This window comes from Ranitomeya imitator, chromosome 1, assembly GCF_032444005.1.
Source record: "Ranitomeya imitator isolate aRanImi1 chromosome 1, aRanImi1.pri, whole genome shotgun sequence".
NCBI lineage: Eukaryota > Metazoa > Chordata > Amphibia > Anura > Dendrobatidae > Ranitomeya > Ranitomeya imitator.
Window position 1 is genome coordinate 690,223,680 of NC_091282.1, and position 20,257 is coordinate 690,243,936.

A 20,257-nucleotide genomic window follows, 5' to 3' on the forward strand; every position below is an offset into this window, starting at 1 on the left:
TGATCATAACCTTTTTGTCCACTCCTCAGGACAAAATAAGGGAAGGAAGGTAGCCAAGAGTACCATTGCTACATGGATTAAAAAGCCATAACAGAAGCTTACCTTGCTCAAAATAAACTACCTCCGGTATGGACCAAGACCCATTCAACTAGATCTACGTCGGTCTCCTGGGCAGAAAGAGCAGGTGCATCTCCGGAGCAGATCTGCAGGGCAGCTACGTGGTCTTCACTCCATACCTTCCCCAAACATTATAGATTGGACGTATTATCCGATAGAGATTTAGTCTTCGGCCACAAGGTTCTTCAGGCCGTTGTCCCTCCCTAGTGCCAATTAGTTGGTATTCCTCCATATGCCGTCGTGGAAGGTGACTAGAGAAAATAGAATTATTCTTACCGTTAATTCGGTTTCTAGGAACCTTCCACGATGGCGCTAATTTCCCACCCTCTATATTCCTGGATTGTTTCTGGGATTCAGAAGGTAAACCGGTGCTATGGTTTCAGTTAAGTCACTGGCGAATGGGAGGTGCTTTTAACCTCTCTGTGTTTCCTGTTCCCCATTAGGGCAAAGAGACAACCTCCATATGCCGTCGTGGAAGGTTCCTAGAAACCGAATTAACGGTAAGAATAATTCTATTTTCAGGGTGGGGGTAACTGCTGTCAGCGGGGAGTATTTTTTGGCATCCGCACTGCTCCTTCTCTTACCGGCCGGTCTAATTAAGGCCTGCCGGGGCCTAGTCAAGTACCGCGGCTCCTCACACTTCCTCTCTCCCTCAGGCGGGCTTTTCTCCCGCCCATCTATCACCTCTTCCTGCACTGCGGCGATCTCCGCCCACCGGCGCCATCTTTGTCCTCCCAGACCGTGCGGTTAGCTCCGCCAACTCCTCCTGCTTCCTCTTCTTCTTCCTCTGCCTTGATTAAACACTTTGTGTGTTTGTCCTGTAACTGCAGGCTTCCCTCAGGTCAGTCATCTCCTCTCTGTCAGGTCTGCAGCAATCCCGCTGCGTCCACCACCCAGGATCCCCTACTGCTCCGCTCGAGAGTGAGGCCTCTACCCCAGGGTGGGCTTAATCTCTGTCACAATCTGTGGCGGATCTCACCAGGCTATCTCAGACCCTGGTGTCCGTACTTGATAGTTTGCCCCTGCAGACTCCCGCAGTAGCAAGCGGGTCGCAGGATGCTCCGTCCGAACCTACCAATCTAGGCCGCAAAAGATTCAGACCGCAACGCCAGTCTGAGTCCTCTTCCCGCTCCATCTTGGCCACGGTCCGTCTCTGCGGTCTGTTTCTTCCCGGTTTTCCTCCCTTGAGTCAGGCGAGGTGTTCTCAGATACATTGTCGGAGGATATTTTGGAGCTGGATTCGAACCAAATCGCTAGCATGAAGGGGTATGGTTCAGAGCCTCATTGGAGTGATCAATCAGACCTGTGGCATCAAAGATTCCTCTTCGGAACCCGCAGATCAGGCGGTTTCGTTTAGACTGTCTAAACCACCTTCCAAGGTTTTCGCTCCTTATCCTGAATTTGAAGAACTTCTGGCCAGAGAAAAAGAGAATCCGACCAGACGCTTCAAAGAGGAAAGCGCCTTGGCGTGTTATATCCTTTTTCTCCGGTACTCACAGCCAACTGGACTTCTTCCCCCTCTGTGGATCCGCCAGTTTCTAGACTCTCCACCAACACGGTCCTCCCGCTGTCTGGTGGAGCATCTCTGAAAGATTCTAATGATAGAATCATAGAATCCTTTGCGAAGTCAGCCTTCGAAGCGGCCGCATCTACTCTGTGCCCGGCCTTTGCTTCCACTTGGGTTTCAAAGTCTATAGCCAAATGGGCCAAACAACTCCGTCAGGGAATTCTGATCGGGGCTCCACCAGAACAGCTGGCGGAGTTTGCCACCCAGATTTCTCACGCCGGGGAATATTTGGTTTCTGCTTCCTTGGATGCCGCGTCTTGTGCTGCTCAGGCGTGCAGTAATGTTGTTGCCATCCGTCAGACCGCTTGGCTCAAGGCCTGGCAGGCAGACTTGTCATCAGAAAAGTCCCTTACCAGCCTGCCTTTTCAGGGATTACGTCTTTTCGGTTCCAAGCTGGACCAAATTATTCAGGACGCCACCGGGGGCACAAGTTCCCTGTTCCCCCAGTCCAGGCCTCTTCCTAGGCGGCAGTTTCGGTCCTTTCAGCCCTTTCGTCTTTTCGTGGCGACAGATTCCTTTTCCCAACAGCAGAAGCCGCAGACACATCAAGACAGGAAGAAGGTATCCTTTAGACCAGTGTTTCTCAACTCTGGTCCTCAAGACCCACCAACAGGTCATGTTTTCAGGATTTCCTTAGTATTGCACAGGTGATAATTTAATTACCTGCTCAAGCGTTAATTCCATCACCTGGGCAATACTAAAAAAATCCTGAAAACATGACCTGTTGGTGGGTTTTGAGGATTGGAGTTGAGAAACGCTGCTTTAGACCCACTCATTCCTGGTGTTCCTGTTACTCCCATGGTAGATCCACCAGGTCTAGACCTGGAAGGTCTACCTCTGTATGACTCGCGACGAGACCCCAGCACCTCTCCCAAGCTGGGTCGGCTGTCTCCTTTTCTTCAGAGATGTTTGGATCACCTCGGTGGAGGACACCTGGGTCAGGGAAGTTGTATCCTCAGGTTACAAAATAAAATTCATTTCTGGGCCCCGGTATCGTTTCTTCGAATCCCGCCCTCAAAGAGACCCCACTCTTTTTCCGGGTTTCTTTGCATCATTCGCCTTCATCCTCAATTCAGGGGAAATCGTTTCCATTCCAGAAAGAGAGAACGCTTCACAGGTTTCTATTCAAATCTGTTTGTGGTGCCGAAAAAAGACGGCAAGGTTCGTCCCATTCTGGACCTCAAGTTACTGAACAAAAGGGTTCGTCTGAGACATTTCAGGATGGAATCCCTTCGTTCAGTAATCGCTTCCATGGAGGCACAGAAATTTCTGTGCTCCATAGACATCCAGGACGCCTACCTCCATGTCCCTATTTTCCCAGGACATCACAGATTTCTGCGTTTTGCAGTACTTCAGGAGCATTTCCAGTTTGTCGCTCTGCCGTTCGGTCTCGCAACCGCTTACAGGGTTTTCACAAAGATCATGGCAGCGTTGATAGCCATTTTGAGGATCAGAGGCCTGGTGCTCTTTCCGTACTTCAATGACATTCTCATCAAGGCTCTGTCCTTTTCTCAGGCTCACGAAAGTCTGACCATGGTCCTCGACACCCTATCCTGATTCGGGTGGCTTGTCAACAGGAAGAAGTCCTACCTTGTTCCTTCTCAGTGCCTCGCATTTCTAGGCATGCTTTTCGACACCCGTCAGACAAGAGTCTTCCTTCCCGAAGAGAACTATTCTACGTCGGGAAGTTCGCTTACTCCAGGGCCCTCGGCTTCCTTCCTTCCGATCGGCCATGAAGGTTCTGGGAAGGATGGTTGCCACATTGGAAGCGATTCCATTTGCCCAATTTCATTCAAGACCTCTTCAGCAGGCAATTCTTTCACAGTGGGACAAGTCTGTCTTTTCTCTGTATCGTCCGATTTGGCTTTCTACCCGTGTCATACGGTCCCTCAATTGGTGGCTGACGTCACCCCTCATCTCCCAGGGCAGGTCCTTCCTTCCAGTTCACTGGCAGGTGGTGACGACGGATGCCAGCCTGCTCGGCTGGGGTGCGGTGTTTTGTCACCTGACTGTTCAGGGTCATTGGTCGGTGCAGGAGTCCTCCCTGCCGATCAACGTCCTCGAGATACGGGCCATCTTTCTGTCCCTTCTTCACTGGAAAAAGATTCTCTGGGGTCTGCCAATCCGAATTCAGTCGGACAATGCCACAGCAGTAGCATATGTCAACCACCAGTGGGGGACTCTGAGTTCCTTGGCCGAGGTATCCAAAATCCTCCTTTGGGCAGAGGCGACGGTTCCGGTGATATCTGTGGTGCATATCTCCGGCGTGGACAATTGGGCCGCAGATTTTCTCAGCCGCAAGTGCCTCGCGGCAGGGGAATGGTCCCTGCATCAGGAGGTCTTCCATCAGATTTGCCTTCGATGGGGGACTCCGGATGTGGATCTCTTGGCGTCCCGTCTGATCAGGAAGGTCCCTCGGTTCCTCTCCAGGTCCCGCGATCCCCTCGCAGTGGGCACCGATGCTCTGGCCATTCCTTGGTTGCAGTTCAGTTTCCCTTATCCATTTCCTCCCCTTCTTCCCAAGCTGTTGAAAAAGATCCAGGCGGAAGGGGTGCCAGTCATTCTGATTGCATCGGATTGGCCCAGAAGATCTTGGTTCGCGGAGATTGTCAACCTTCTCGCAGACGCTCCCTGACGGCTTCCAGACAGACCCGGTCTGCTGTCTCAGGGTCCGATCTGTCACCCAAATTCTCAGTCACTCAGTTTGACGGCGTGGCTGTTGAAACCGCGGTTCTGAAAGCGTCTGGTTTTTCGAATCGGGTGAGATCCACACCATGATCCAGGCTAGGAAGCCGTCGTCCTCCAGGATCTACTATCGAACCTGGAGGGCCTATTTCAGCTGGTGTGAGTCTAATCACATCCCGCCTATATTCTTTTCTCTCCCTTCTATTTTGGCTTTTCTCCAGGCAGGACTGAACGCGGGTCTTGCCCTTAGTTCCCTAAAGGGTCAGGTTTCAGCGCTTTCCATCCTTTTCCAGAAGATGTTATCCCGACCGCAGGTCAGGACCTTCCTTCAGGGAGAAGCGCATGCAGCTCCTCCGTACCGGGCTCCCGTGGATCCATGGGATTTCAATCTTGTCCTGGAGGGTTCCCACTTTGAGCCTCTCAGGGAGGTTTCCCTGTCTTTTCTTTCTTGGAAGGTGGCCTTTCTTGTGGCCATCACCTCCATCCGGCGTGTTTCGGAATTGGCGGTCCTTTCTTGTCGACCTCCTTGGTTATTCACCAGGATAAGGTGGTCCTCAGACCTCCGCCTTCCTTCCTAAGGTGGTATCCGCCTTCCACCTCAATGAGGACATCGTTCTACCTTCTTTTTGTCCTGCTCAATCTCATCTTCTGCAGCGTTCTTTGAACAAGCTAGACCTCGTCAGGTTGGTGAGGGTCTATCTGGCTAGAACGGCTTCGTTTCGGAAGACGGATTCTCTTTTCGGCATTCCAGATGGCATGCATAGAGGCCTGCCGGCTTCCAAGACGACTATTGCTCGCTGAATCAGAACGGCAATTTTGAAGGCTTACTGGGTCAAGAACAGCGTGCCCTATCCTGGGGTTAAGGCTCACTCTACCCGGACAGTCGGCGCCTCCTGGGTGGTGCATCACAGGGCCTCCGCCCTACAGCTTTGCAAAGCAGCAACCTGGTCTTCTGTTCACACGTTAGCCAAATTTTACAAGGTCCATACCTATGCTTTAGCAGACGCCAGCTTAGGCAGAAGGATCTTGCAGGCGGCAATGTTGAGTTCTCCGACCTGACGGAAGTCTGCTTTTCCCTCTCCAGGGGGACTGCTTTGGGACGTCCCATGGTTCCTGTGTCCCCGAATGAAGCAATAGAGAAAATAGGATTTTTGGTTGCTTACCGTAAAATCTTTTTCTCTGAGCCTTCATTGGGGGGGACACAGCGCCCTCCCATGTTGAACAGTTCCTTTGTGTTCTTTGGTTTTTGTTTTCTACATTCCATGTTTACAGTTCTGTTTTCTGTGGTTGTGTTCTTTCGACCTTATTGTTTTCTCCTACTGCTTTCTCGCTAACTGAATTTCTAAATGCCAGTCGGTGGGGTGTACACTGCAGAGGAGGAGCTAACTTTTTGTGCATAGTGTCAGCCTCCTAGTGGCAGCAGCATACACCCATGGTTCCTGTGTCCCCCAATGAAGGCTCCGAGAAACAGATTTTACGGTAAGCAACCAAAAATCCTGTTTTTCCGTCATGTGTAAGCTGATGCGGATAAAAAACGCTGCGTTATCATGTGTTTGCATGTATTTTTGCATGCGTTTGCAGTTGCGAAAGATATGCTGCGGACTCAACCGCAAATGTGAACCTAGCCTTAAACTGGCCACATCAGGCAGACGGTCTGTTGTTACATGTCTCATACAGGAGAAGTTCTGCTTGAAACTACCATGGGGCATGTGGTTTTATTTTTTGTTTTTCTCTTTCTTAATACGTATGTTGCTGCCTGTTTTGATTGGTCGGTCAGCCTCATGCAGGAGTACATGCTGCCTGAAAAAAATCTCTAGTACCCCATTAAAGGGGTTTTCCCACCAATAAAATTTCATTTTATTCAACATTATTGTTAATAGATCTTAGAATAATAATAAGTTCCACAACTGGATGTGTTTAAAAAAATATTCTGTGCTGAAAGGTCTATTGCATTTTCCCCCTTCTCAGGAGATGTGGTGTGATCAGATCATGTTCCTACACCAGCAGAAACAGCCATTACACAGTACACAGCAGGGGCTGTGTACTATTACAAGGATGGGGATGAGGAGCCATGCAGACAAGGATGAGGGGACAATGCATACCTGGCTTATACTCGAGTCAATAAGTTTTCCCAGTTTTTCACGGCAAAATTAGGTGCCTCGGCTTATACTCGGGTCGGCTTATACTCGAGTATATACGGTACTTTGTTCATGGGAAAAACTCTTTAAGCTTAACATAATTTATAACATAAAACTTCACAAGATGATCCTTCTGCAACAAAGGAGACATTAAAAACAACGTTTTATTCAGCTCTGCAGCCTCTATTCCATGCTGTGGCCTGATTAATCATGCTAAATCTGGTGATAGATCCTCTTTAAAAGCCGTCATCGTTGTGTGTAAGGTCGGACTGACTGCAGATAATCTAACCCAGAATCTGCAGGGTAATATATCAAAAAATGGTGCTCATTGTGATGTGAATTTTGACAACTGGTCAGGTGAAGTATCTGTTTAGGTTTATAAGTATATAGTTGATACAAAATGTGTGCCCACCTGTTTAAAATTACAGGTTTTTGTCATGTTAATAAAACATACCAAGGAGAATCATTTCAGATCTTTTCCACCTATAATGTCGCCCAGAATGTGTATAATTCAATAGAAAAAAACCCTGAAATTTTGCTGCTGTGAAGTATTGGATTTGCACTGAATGTACCTTTTGGAATTATGGCTAAAAAGTTCAACCTTGGTCTCATCAGACCATAACACATTTACCCACATGCCTATGGCACACTATGTAGGTTTTGACAGAACATAGCCTAACTTATATGTTTTTCTTTGTAAGAAAATGCTTCTGTCTTGACACCCCACCACACAGGACAGACATACAAAGAATACTGAAAGTTGTTGCTGCATGAAGCACACAACCAGTACTTGCCAAAAATTCTTGAAGATCCTTTAATGTTGCTGTAGGCCTCAGGACCAATTTTATTCCGGTTTTCAGACATTTTTGAAGAACATCCAGTTTTAGGTAATGCCACTATTGTCAAAATTAAGCCACTTCTTGATGACGTCTTCACAGTTTTCCATGGTATATCTAATGGTTTGAAATTATTATTATTTTTTTACCGTTCTCCTAAGTGATAAATTTAAACAATTAAATCCCTTTGCTGTTTTGTAAGCTGTTTTCTCCTTCACCTCATTGGGGGACACAGACCATGGGTGTATGCTGCTGCCACCAGGAGGCTGACACTAAGTAATACAAAGAAAGTTAGCTCCTCCCCTGCAGTATACACCCTCCTGCTGGCCCCCAGCTAACCAGTTCTTGCTTAGTGTCCGTAGGAGGCACAAGGACGGGTCTGCTATTCAGACCCAAAGAACTCTTTTCACTTTAACCTTTTACAACGGACGAAGGGGGCGACGGATTCTTTCATGTTCCGATCTCCCCCGAACCAACAACAGGCGAGCACGGGAGTTTCACCTCTCCGTATCCTCTCCTGCGACGTGGGAAGCCACTGCCTGAGCTGATTTTAGGGGCGACGGGCCCCTTCTAGGGCACCGATCTCCCCCCTCCCTTATCAGACGAGCACTAGAGTTTCACCTTCAGTATCCTCTTCTGCAGCCAGGCCTATTGCCGGACATGCAGCCCTGCCCACCAGGTTTTACCCTCGGCTGTACAGAGACACTTTTCAGCGTGGCGTCCGAGCAGCCCCCACTGCACCCCCACTATTAAGAGCGGATGGTACACGGAGGCGGACGGTTCCTCTCCACCTCCCTGCTAAAGGAACGATGGATTGAGGACTTTTCTTATCCCTGCACCGTCCAAACAGCAGCAACAGCACAGGATCTTTTCTCAACCTCTGACCTGCTGAACAAAGCTGCATACTGGGGTAAGTGCTGGGACTCGAGCGGTTTGGAGGGCTCTGCGCATCTGGCGGTTTATTCCCTCGTTCGGCTCCGGCTGGCTTCAAAAATTTAGCCCCCGGCTTCGGGTTTGTGTAGGCCGCAACCCGGAACTCTTTAGGCTCCGCCCCCCACCCCCCCCCCCCACACCCCACCCCCTATTCAGGCGCCTCTCATTCAGGACGAGAGCTCTATTCTCGGCGGCCATCTTCATCCTCCTGCCATTTCCGGACACGAGCTCATCCGGAAGTGGCTGCTGCATCGCACCGGCGGTACTCGGCTCTGAACACAGCGCTATTCCAGACGGGGGACTCAGAATCTCACTGAGGAGAATCCTCCCTCCGCACCCCTCCCCCGCACGCACCCCGGCAGCATAAAGGGACTAGCGTTCCCTCTTTTTTAATACTTAACACCTGCAATCTCTCCAGCAGCCTCTGGTCTTAAAGGCACAGGTCTTAAGGGTACATGACCGCATTCCCTGGCCTTGAAGACACATGCCCCTTATAGGTACATGCCCCTTATAGGTACATGTCCAGCTTTCCCTGGCTTTAACACATGACCAGCATCCCCTGGCCTTAAAGGTTCCCTAGTTTTTAAAAAGGGGCACATTACCAGCATTCTCTGCTCTTTAAGTCATGACCAGCCAGGAGCCGGTCACCTTCCACAGAGTACTTAGTTCAAATGAGCTCAGGAGCCCTCCGCCGCCGCCGATCCCGGCTCTTCCCAGAGTACCTGGTTCCCCTCAAGGGGCTTCACCTCTGGCATAATCTTTGAAAAATGCCCCGGTCTTAAAGGCACATGACCAGTATTCCTGGTCTTAAAGGCATGTGACCAGTATTCCTGGTCTTAAAGGCACGTGACCAGTATTCCCTGGTCTTAAAGGCGCATGACCAGTATTCCTTGGTCTCAAAGGCACATGACCAGTATTCCTGGTCTTAAAGGCATGTGACCAGTATTCCTGGTCTTAAAGGCACATGTCCAGTATTACCTGGTCTTAAAGGCACATGACCAGTGTGTCCTGGTCTCAAAGGCACATGACCAGTATGCCCTAGTCGTAAAAGCACATGACCAGTATGGCCTGGTCTTAAAGGCACATGACCAGTATGTCCTGGTCTCAAAGGCACATGACCAGTATGCCCTGGTCGTAAAAGCACATGACCAGTATGGCCTGGTCTTAAAGGCACATGACCAGTATGCCCTGGTCGTAAAAGCACATGACCAGTATGGCCTGGTCTTAAAGGCACATGACCAGTATGCCCTGGTCGTAAAAGCACGTGACCAGTAGGCCCTGGTCTTAAAGGCACATGACCAGTATGTCCTGGTCTCAAAGGCACATGACCAGTATGCCCTGGTCTTAAAGGCACATGACCAGTATGGCTTGGTCTTAAAGGCACATGACCAGTATGCCCTGGTTTTAAAGGCACATGACCAGTATGTCCTCGATTTAAAGGTACATGACAAGTATGTCTTGGTTCTTAAAGGCACATCACCAGTAGGCCCTGGTTCTTAAAGGCACATGACCAGTATGGCTTGGTCTTAAAGGCACATGACCAGTATGCCCTGGTTTTAAAGGCACATGACCAGTATGTCCTCGATTTAAAGGTACATGACAAGTATGTCTTGGTTCTTAAAGGCACATCACCAGTAGGCCCTGGTTCTTAAAGGCACATGACCAGTATTCCCTGGTCTTAAAGGCATACGACCAGTATTACCTAGTCTTAAAGGCGCATGACCAGTATTTACTGGTCTCAAGAGCACATCATCAATCCTAGGCTGGTCACCCTAACTGAGCTCTGGAGCCTTCCGCCGCTCATCCCCTAACCGCAACCCATGGTTTCTCTGACAAGAGATGGAATCCATCTGTGAACCCTCTGTGGCTCGGAGTGCTCGCAGGACCGATATACATGGTCCCTCTCCTACATGGGAGCCGTCGGCTAGCAGGGGCCGCAAGTGTTCTAGGAAATCGTACAGGCGTCTAGAAAACGGAAGTTTTCACTTCCTGATCTCTCCCCTATGATTTGTTGAGAACAACGCTGAATATGGATCGCATATTGCCTTGGATTGCCAGAGCTTCAGCAAAAGAGGGACTCTCCTATTTATACCATCAACAATTTGACGAGTGATTCACTGGACAGAAGCCTCTAAGTAGGTTGCCATACCTGGTCTGTTTTTTATGGGCGACGGGTCCTTTAAAAGGCACCGATTCGCCCCCCCACATCTTCAACACACGAACACATGCAGTGTCGCCTCCATGTATCCTCTTCTGCATCCAGGCCTAACGCCAGACAACCAGCCCTGTCCACCCGGGGACCTCAACTCTGGGGATGTACAGAGGCACATATTTTTGGCATCCGAGCACCCCCCTTTGTATCACCACTATTTAGCGGATGATGCAAGAAAGCGGACGATCCCTCTCCACGTCCCTGTTAAGAGGATGATGGATCGAGGGTTCCTAATTTTCTACTCTGCACGACGTTGGCAAGAGACCTGCTGGTTGCAGCCCCGCTTTTTGCCACTTGGCAGACTAATCGGGTAGAATTTCTTGTGGTATACCTACCAGTATCTCCGCCCGATGTATCATCAATTAAAATACCACAGGCGGTCAGATAGCAAATCTGGTGCGTTCCGTCTTGTGGTTTCGGGTTCAGCGCTCTCCACCACATGAGTTGCCTGACCAATAGTCTCCTGGTCAGAGACCTTAACTACTTCGATTCAAATCAAATCTTCTGAGCGGGAGACTAACAAGGGATCGTGTCTTTTCTACAGACCCATCCAGCAGTGGAAGCGTTGTCCAGGACAGTCTAGATCTAAGGAATCTTGGTTTTAAAAAGGAAGCAACAAAAAGTAAGACCATTCCTGGACCTCAAACTTCTAACAACCTTCCACAGGGTCCTCCTTTTTCAGATGGAGTTCCTCCGCTCAGCCATCGACATTCGGGATGCTTACCCTCACATGCCTATTTTTTCCCCTCTACAATAATCTCTTCGCCTTTCCATTCGCGAACAGCATTTTCAAGTCACGATCTTGCCCTTCGGCCTGGCTACCGCACCAGAGTGGTCGCAAGAGTCATAGCGGTGGTCATGTGCTTCTTGCATCCTAGAAGCATGGTCGTCCTGCCCTACTTGGTCGACTTTCTAGCCGCTCTTCAAGGACTACGCTGAGTCGTCTAGATCACTTGCAATACCCTCTCACTTGGGCTAGCAGCTAAACTTAGACAAGTTTTTTCCTCATTCCCAGCCCAGCAGATCCTCTTTGAGGATGGTCCTGCACAAGAAGGATGTTGATTCTCTCTCGAGTCAAGGTCGTGGCCCTTCAACAGGGAGCTTGTGCACTTGATCACTCATTCCCTCGGTTCATTCAATTCGCTAGGAGGGTTCTGAGGAAAAAGTCGACAATGGAAGAAGTATCTTTCGCTCCTCTCGTTTTCAGCAAGTGAATCAGGCTTTCAAAGTTAGTCTCTAAGCTCCATCCTCATCCAGAGCCTTCTCCTGGTCCAATGGTTATTAGGGAATACCGATGCCAGTCTTCTTCTCCCAATCATTCCCTGGACACCCGAACGGTACGGCTAATCCTACAGCAGGTCCACTGTCTTTAGATGGATCAAACATCCGTCTTCAATTGGATAATGCCACGGCTGTACCATACGTCAATCATCTAGCAGGTACCCACAGTCAAGCGCCATGGCCGAGGTACCTCGCACTCTCTGATGGGCCGAGATCTATCATTCGATGATCTCAACAGTACATATCCCTGGAGTAGAACACTGGGCGGCTGACCTATTCAGCCATCAGGGTTTCTCCTCAAGTGAGTGGGAACTTCACTCAAGTCTTCCTTCAGATCTGCCTTCACTGGAGTAGTCCAGTTGTAGGTCGGATGGCGTCCAAGCTGAACGCCAATGTACTCCAGTTCATGGGTTGACCTCGAGATCAGAGACCATCGCAGTGCATGCTCGGTTCTTCCATGGTACCAATTTCCATAACCCCTCTTCACTACGTCTAAGGTCCTTTTGGAAGCAGAAAGGGCCCCAGTGATCCCGGGAGATCCGCACTGACCATGTCAGGTTTTCTCACTTGCGGTGCTAGTATTTTTCCGTCTTAGTTCGACAAAACTGGAAATATGGTCTTTCTCGCAGGGAGCCTTCACCTGTAGTTCTTCCCTACCGCGTACCTTTAGATCTGTGGGACCTTAATGGTCCTGGGGATCTTACAGTAGACTCCTTTTTCGATCCAGAAAGACTTTACTATCAGGGAAGGTCACTCCCCTTTTTTCTCTGCGTTCTTGTCATCCGGATGAGTCTTCAGAGCTCGCCGCTCTGTTTTCTTTGTCTCTTTTTCTTATTACCATCAAAGCAAGGTTGCCCTCAAGCCATCCCCTTCCCTCGTTGCCAAGGTGGTTTTGTATTCCCACTGTTGCAGGAGCATCGTCCTCTCATCTCCTTCGGCTTCAGTCCACAAGACGGAAGGGGTTCTTCATAATCTGGAAGAAGTAAGTGCTCCGAGCGGGTACGTATCGAGGACGGCGTCCTTCCGAAGGTTGGACACTTTACTTGGGCTTCTCGATGGTAAGTAGGCTTCCTGACGGTCACAGGAAGTGTTTAACCGTTTCATCGGCCATGTTAGCCTGGTGGATTCTTTTCACCATCCAGGAGTCCTTCCGTGCTAGATGACAGCCTTTCTCCCTGTCTGAGGGCTCTAGGCTCCAGACGTCTGAATCACGACCGCAAGCTTACGAATTCCTCCAGTCCGCAGGCATTCTTGCAGCACTATAATTCACATACTTCCACAGATGTGTGTCTGGGCAGGTGGACTTTGCAGGCCGCGGTGGCGCACTTGTCAGTAGCGGTTACACGGCCTGATCTGATGTTGTCCCCACCCAGGGACTGCTTTGGGACGTCCCATGGTCTGTGTCCCCCAGTGAGGCGAAGGAGAAATAGGGATTTTTGTGTACTCACCGTAAAATCTTTTTCTCCAAGCCATTCATTGGGGGGACACAGCTCCCTCCCTATTTTTAGTTTGTACTTGTTTTTATCATTTGATATGTTATACTCTCCTATATATTGTGACATGCTATACGCTTAAATGTTCTAATTGATCTCCTACTGCTTTTGCACCGAACTGGTTAGCTGGGGGCCAGCAGGAGGGTGTATACTGCAGGGGAGGAGCTAACTTTCTTTGTATTACTTAGTGTCAGCCTCCTGGTGGCAGCAGCATACACCCATGGTCTGTGTCCCCCAATGAATGGCTCGGAGAAAAGGATTTTACGGTGAGTACACAAAAATCCCTATTTTGGACCACCGCTTTGGCTGTAAAAAGCAACTAAGGAAATGTCAGGAAAATCCAAGTAGAACAGCTAAACGCTATATGTGTTAATCAGAATTACTGTAAATGATGGTGGCTGTGAGTGGCTACTTCTGAACACAACCAAGCCCCCAATTATAAGAGGGTGTACACACCACATAAGGCTGACATGAAGAACTACAGCTAAGAAAAAAAGTCTGCTTTTGCGTTTTTTTTTTATTCTTCTTTGCTTCAGTGCGGCGCGTGGCTCAGATGATAAAAATGAGCTGCTTACGGGGACTCGAGCATCGCACGGTACTCGGCACTGCTCGATACTCAATCAAGAACCCCGATGCTCATCACTATTCATGGGTTGTTTTTAAAGTATTCTATATAGACAATGCAGAGATTAACTTTTTTTTTTTTTTTCATTAGACTGATTGGTTAGTTGGTTTTACTATATTACATGTTTCAGTGGTCGTGTTTGTGTTGTAGGTTCAAAGAAGGATTGCAGACACTAGGCGTACTTGAGAATATCCGAACTTACCCCACTGCCTTCTGGAGTGTTCTGTGCATGAAGCCGGAGAAGATAACTTCGAAAGCGCTGTCAGATCTCTTCACCATCACCTACCATAGGAACCTGAGTCACATTGAGAAGTGTAATGCTGTCAATGTTTGGGAAGAGTATTTAGAAGACACCGAAGGTTAGTTGGTTAGATTAAAGGATTACTCAACTTTTACAAACGTGGTTCCCAAACCATAGTAGCCATTTAAAAACAAAATCCCCAGGACCATTGACGGCTGTCTGCCGTTGCTCATATCCCTGTGTTTTGGCTGGAGCGTATATCAACAACGTACATCCCCACTGCTGCCAATCACTTAGCTCCGCAGCTTGTTCTGTTTAAAGCTACTGAACTTAGTGATTAGACAGCAGCCAAACTGCAGGTACAGTGGCAGACAGCTTGAGCTGGACCAGGGGAGGGTAGTATCAGATTTTATTTTGCATAGTACTAGTGTTTGGAGACCACTTTTGTAAAAAAGGTAAACCCGTTTTAATTAGCTGCGTGACTTCTGAAGTCCTGTTATTGGTATTGCATCTGTTCTCATTCCTTGCTTATAGCTGTGTGTATCAGTGCATAACACTAAATCCTGATCTGTTCTTGACACACAATTTGGGTCTTCAATCGGAAACTTTCATTATGCGTTGCTCTAACCTATGCAGCTCTGTAATATAGATGGATTCAGTTGACTGTAAGAAAACATATATACTATGCAATATTTATTCCCAAAGAATACTTTTGCTTTGGAAATCATGGCCAAAATGTTTGGTAAAAAAAAAACCTTTTTGTCATCTTTCCTGCCCATACAAGTCGATGGTGTATCAGCCAGGACCAGTTGTAGTCAAATCTGGACAGATATCACATAGTCTGACAGTGTATCTGCTGAGCGGGGCTAAATGGGCATAGCTTATGAAGTGGAGTGAATTAACGGAAATCTTCCAGCAGAATTTCACAAATCTGATGGTTCGGAACAAGCAATTTAGAAAAGCTTAATTTATTTAATATTCTTTGTGCTCTGTTTCTTTGTTCTTCCTAATCTTCTGCATTGTTTTCTGCAGATGGAGATACTGCGGTTTCATTGGAAGACATTTTGACTTTTGCAACAGGTGTAGACTCCATTCCACCAGCTGGATTTGACCCTCTGCCAACACTGTTGTTCCATTATGACAATATATTTCCCACGGCAAACAAAAGCAACAACAGCATGCAGCTTCCTGGGAATCACAGCTATGAGGAGTTCAGAACAATCCTGGACAAGGCCATACAGGCCGCCCTCAATAAAGAATAGTGTCCATGTGTTGTGTGGGGGATGCAGTCTTCCATCGTGCTGCTGTTAGCTCTTAACGCCACTTCCAATTCAGATGGCAGAGTGGTAAACGTCCTCTGAAGTACTTACTTTTTTTCTTGCAATGGAAACATGCAATTTTCTCCTATTTTCACTTGACCACAAAATGTTGTGTGGGTCCGGGTTCAAGGGCTTCTCTGGTAAAGTGCACGTTCTCTGTAAACTATCCAACTAACATACTTGGTGGAACTTTGGTACTTCTATCTCTTTTTGGACATTAATTTGGCTTAGCCTTTTTTTTTTTTTTTTTTAATGTTGTACAAACATTTTTCTTTTTATATACTTTATTACTGAGAATGAAATCGCAGATAAATGTTTTAGTGACCATAATCGCCCAAACAAAAGGAATATATTTTTTAACTAATTCAAAAAAGGGCATGAGCAACTATTTTCATATAAGTGATGCTGTGCCAGATACTTTTATTATACGAAGGCTAAATTTTTTTTTAATGCAATTTAAAATTTCATCAAAACCTAAACCTATCATTGCCGACTATTTTGTCATTAACCGTATGAATTTTGCCCATATTAATATTTCATAGATGCAGCTCATATAATCTGAAACATTATAGCGTGCAGCACACTTCTCGTCCACCAAAGTAGCATAATCCTAACTGATTTCATTAAGGGGTTTGCTGTTATACTTTTTAAAATTGAAAATTGGTTTGGCAAAGCGGTCATAGCGCTGTTTTAAATGGAATTGCAGTGGATTTTTGCTGTGCATACTGAGAGCAGCATGATGTAAAGGAAAATACCCTGATTCCAGTGATGTCATATACTAGGCTGTGTTATGCAGTTTCAATTAAATCAGTGTGTTATCGGCAGGAGATTACCAAAACTGTACAACTGGCCTCATGTATCTAAAGGTCTGAAGGTTCAACGATGTCGATCGCTGCAGCGTCGCTGGAGAGCTGTCGCACAGACAGCTCTCCAGCGACCAACGATGCCGGTAACCAGGATAAACATCGGGTTACTAAGCGCAGGGCCGCGCTTAGTAACCCGATGTTTACCCTGGTTACCATCGTAAAAGTAAAAAAAACAAACACTACATACTTACCTTCAGCTGTCTGTCCTCCGGCGCTGTGCTTTCCTGCACTGACTGTGAGCACAGCGGCCGGAAAGCAGAGCGGTGACGTCACCGCTCTGCTTTCCGGCTGGCCGGCGCTCACAGTGCAGAGAAGCACAGCGCCGGAGGACAGACAGCTGAAGGTAAGTATGTAGTGTTTGTTTTTATACTTTTACGATGGTAACCAGGGTAAACATCGGGTTACTAAGCGCGTCCCTGCGCTTAGTAACCCGATGTTTATCCTGGTTACCAGTGAAGACATCGCTGAATCGGCGTCACACACGCCGATTCAGCGATGTCTGCAGGGAGTCCAGCGACGAAATAAAGTTCTGGACTTTCTGCAGCGACCAACGACATCACAGCAGGGGCCTGCTGCGTGTCAAACTGAACGATATCGCTAGCCAGGACGCTGCAACGTCAAGGATCGCTAGCGATATCGTTCAGTGTGACGGTACCTTTAGTCCAACCACACCCCGGGACTGATTAGCAACTTTCTGTTAGGCCGGTTTCACACGTCAGTGGCTCCGGTAAGTGAGGTGATAGTTTCCTCACGTACCGGAGACACTGACTCCCGTAGACACATTGAAATCAATGTGTCTCTGCACATGTCAGCGTGTTTTCACGGACCGTGTGTCCGTTTGGAAAACACGGAGACATGTCAGTGTTCGTGGGAGCGCACGGATTACACGGACCCATTAAAGTCAATGGGTCCGTGTAAAACACGTACCGCACACGGATGTTGTCCGTGTGCAGTCCGTGTGCCGTGCAGGAGACAGTGCTACAGTAAGCGCTGTCCCCCCCACGTGGTGCTGAAGCCGCCATTCATATCTTCTCTGCAGCAGCGTTTGCTGTAGAGAAGATATGAATAATCCTTTTTTTTTTCTTTTTCTCGCGTTTAAAATAAAGATCCATGTCCCCACCCCCCTCCCACCCCCTGTGCGCCCGCCCGCTGTTATTAAAATACTCACCCGGCTTCCTCGCTGGCGCTGGAGCCACATATTCATTACTGTAAATGAACGGCCCCACGTGACCGCTCATACAGTAGAAGGTGCGGCCAGGACAGGAAGCAGCGCCAGCGAGGGAGCCGGGTGAGTATTTTAATAACAGCGGGCGCACAGGGGGTGGGAGGGAGTGGGGACATGGATCTTTATTTTAAACACGAGAAACAAACAAAAAAAAGGATTATTCATATCTTCTCTACAGCAAACGCTGCTGCAGAGAAGATATGAATGGCAGCTTCAGCACCAGATGCAGGGGACAGCACTTATCTCTAGAGCTGTCTCCTGCACGGTGCGTGTGGTACCCAGTCGGCACACGTGTGCCACACTGATATGCCACAGAAACGCACGGACACAGATAATTCCGGTACCGCTTTTTCCGGTACCGGAAGTATCTGGACGTGTGGGACTGCCCTTAATAGATAGCGAAATCAGGGTTATACACAGATCAGCATTGGAGCTCTGCTAGATCTGCAGCAGAGAAAACTGTGAATATCACAATGACAACACCCATTAAGCTAAGGATATGTTCACGTGTTAAGTATCTGTTGCAAACATATCAACGTGTCTCTTGGAAGGAAAAATGCTGCATAAAAAAGTTCACTTTTTTTTTGTTTTTACCAGATATTAGAAAGGATGAAAGAATTGACGTGCTGCAGATGTAAACTTTCAAATCTACAAGGAAAGAATAAGCAATGTGTGAGGGAGACTTTAGGAATCTCATTCACTTTACTGGTGCTAGGAAATCCTTCAGTTTTTGTAACAAAACTGTGCCGTAAATAATGCAGCAAATGCTTAAAGGGGGCACAACACACAAATTAATTTTCATTCTGAATCCCTATCTATCTAATGCCCTAATCTATTTTCTTATATACTTTAATTAAAACATTCCTGTAGTTTCCTCACTATTGTATCTACTTCCTCTTTGACATTTTGTTTGAGATTCCCAGGGCATGCTGGGATGCTCAAGCGAAGCATTATCAGTGCCCTTCGTATCAGGGGCTGGGCTAGTCCCTGCTCTACTGAGCATGCTTTGGTTGTCAATTCCAACAGATGCTCAGTAGATTCTTGTCACTGTGTTGTGTGCAATGACCGAGCCCTCTCGATGGCTTTGATCAAATGTAACAAGCCAGCAACAGAGAGCACAGTCAGTGCGAATTGTAAAGGGATTACCAGGCGTGCAGAGACAAACTCCGCCCCTGCAAGTGATGTCACTTGTGAGGCGGCACTAGTCTGCATGCTGGGTAATCTTAAAACGCAAACTAACAGTGTGCTATGACTTTTTTTTTTTTCTACTTCTGATCAAAGCCAACGAGAGAGTGCACTGTTATTGCAGTGACAAGAATCTATTGAACATGTCGGAATTGACAATCAACCCATGCTCAGTAGAGCAGGGACTAGCCCATCTCTTGAAATGGACGTAACTGATAATGCTTCGTTTCAGGTAGAGGACAGAGACTGAGTTGTGACGGCAGCACTGGGATTCACAAAAGATGCGTCTTCAAAAAGTAAGTAGAAAAAAAATCAGTCTGTTAGTATAGTTAGGGAAGTGTATGGAATTTTTAATTAAAGTATATTACAAAATATATTAGATTATGAAATTAAATGGGCATTTAGAATTAAACTTTGTGTTTAGCACCAACCCTTTAACATGTGCACATACCCTATGTGATACATCGCTGGAATCCGGGGTCTCTGTCCCTACATGATGCTGCTCTCATATTACATAGCAAAACCTGCTGACAGATTCCCTTTAAGCGGAGTTGTTAGAGAAGTGTAATTGGGGCCTTAGTTGTTTAGTTATCAGTAAATAACTAGCACACAATACTTACTTTTTACAGTTTGTATAGTATAATGAAATGTGATTTTTATTTTTCATTATTCGCTTAAAGGAATTCTCCAGGAGGACAATATTAAAGGTCTATCCTTTAGCACAGGCCATTAATATTTGATTTGTGAGGGTCTCACAGTTTGGGACATTCATGGCGTGTCCTAATGATTGTCCATCAGTTTTCTGAGCCTGGACAAAAAGTCCTCACCATCAAGAATAATGCAGGAGCTGGGACCAGTACAGAATGGACCAGCACAGTGGTGGGAACTCTGCTGATATGCAGAAATGATTCCTGTGATTTACACAAGCCTCCGTAAGGAGCTGTAGACAGCACAGCAGAAAATCAGAGTAAGGCTGGGGTCACACTTGTGAGTGCATTGTGAGAAACCCGCGTGAGTCTCTCACCTCAATACCTGGCACTGCTGCCGGCACTGGGGACCGGAGTGTGCAGCTGCATGTATTTCTATGCACCTGAACGCTCCGGTGCTGAGTGTCGGCAGCAGTGCCAGGTATTGAGGCGAGAGACTTGCGTGAGTTTCTCGCATTGCACTTGCAAGTGTGACCTCGGCTTAAGACTTTTGCACTCAACATTTTGACTAGTTGACATCTAACCTCAAAGTTTAGATGGCCAACAAATATGGGACTAAGCTACCAATCTAAAGGATTGGCCGTGTATTATATTTATATGTTAGTTCTGTTTTTTGTTTTGTCTTTTCCTGTATTATTTTGCTACGAACAAGTTTCCTGTGTCATATTTTGGTTGGGCTGGTTACAAATTACAGTACAAATATTACTGTATATATTGTCATGTTATGGACTGCAGTATTTGTCATTTTTTCTTTGTTCTACTTTCATCTTCATTCATGGGCAGTTAAATTAAATAATTAATTTGTTTCAGGATCATGTCCTCCTTAG

At 47.3% G+C, this 20,257-nt stretch overlaps 1 protein-coding gene across 1 annotated transcript in view; it reads left to right on the forward strand.

The window, feature by feature from the left end:
• Positions 1 to 15,922, forward strand: part of G2E3 (G2/M-phase specific E3 ubiquitin protein ligase) — a 96,277-nt gene extending 80,355 nt beyond the window's left edge. The window contains exons 14-15 of the mRNA XM_069730251.1: positions 14,038 to 14,246; positions 15,161 to 15,922. Of these exons, the coding sequence (XP_069586352.1) occupies positions 14,038 to 14,246; positions 15,161 to 15,390 (439 nt within the window). The 3' untranslated portion in view covers positions 15,391 to 15,922. The remainder of the gene's footprint in view (positions 1 to 14,037; positions 14,247 to 15,160) is intronic.
• Positions 15,923 to 20,257: the final 4,335 nt, after the last annotated feature.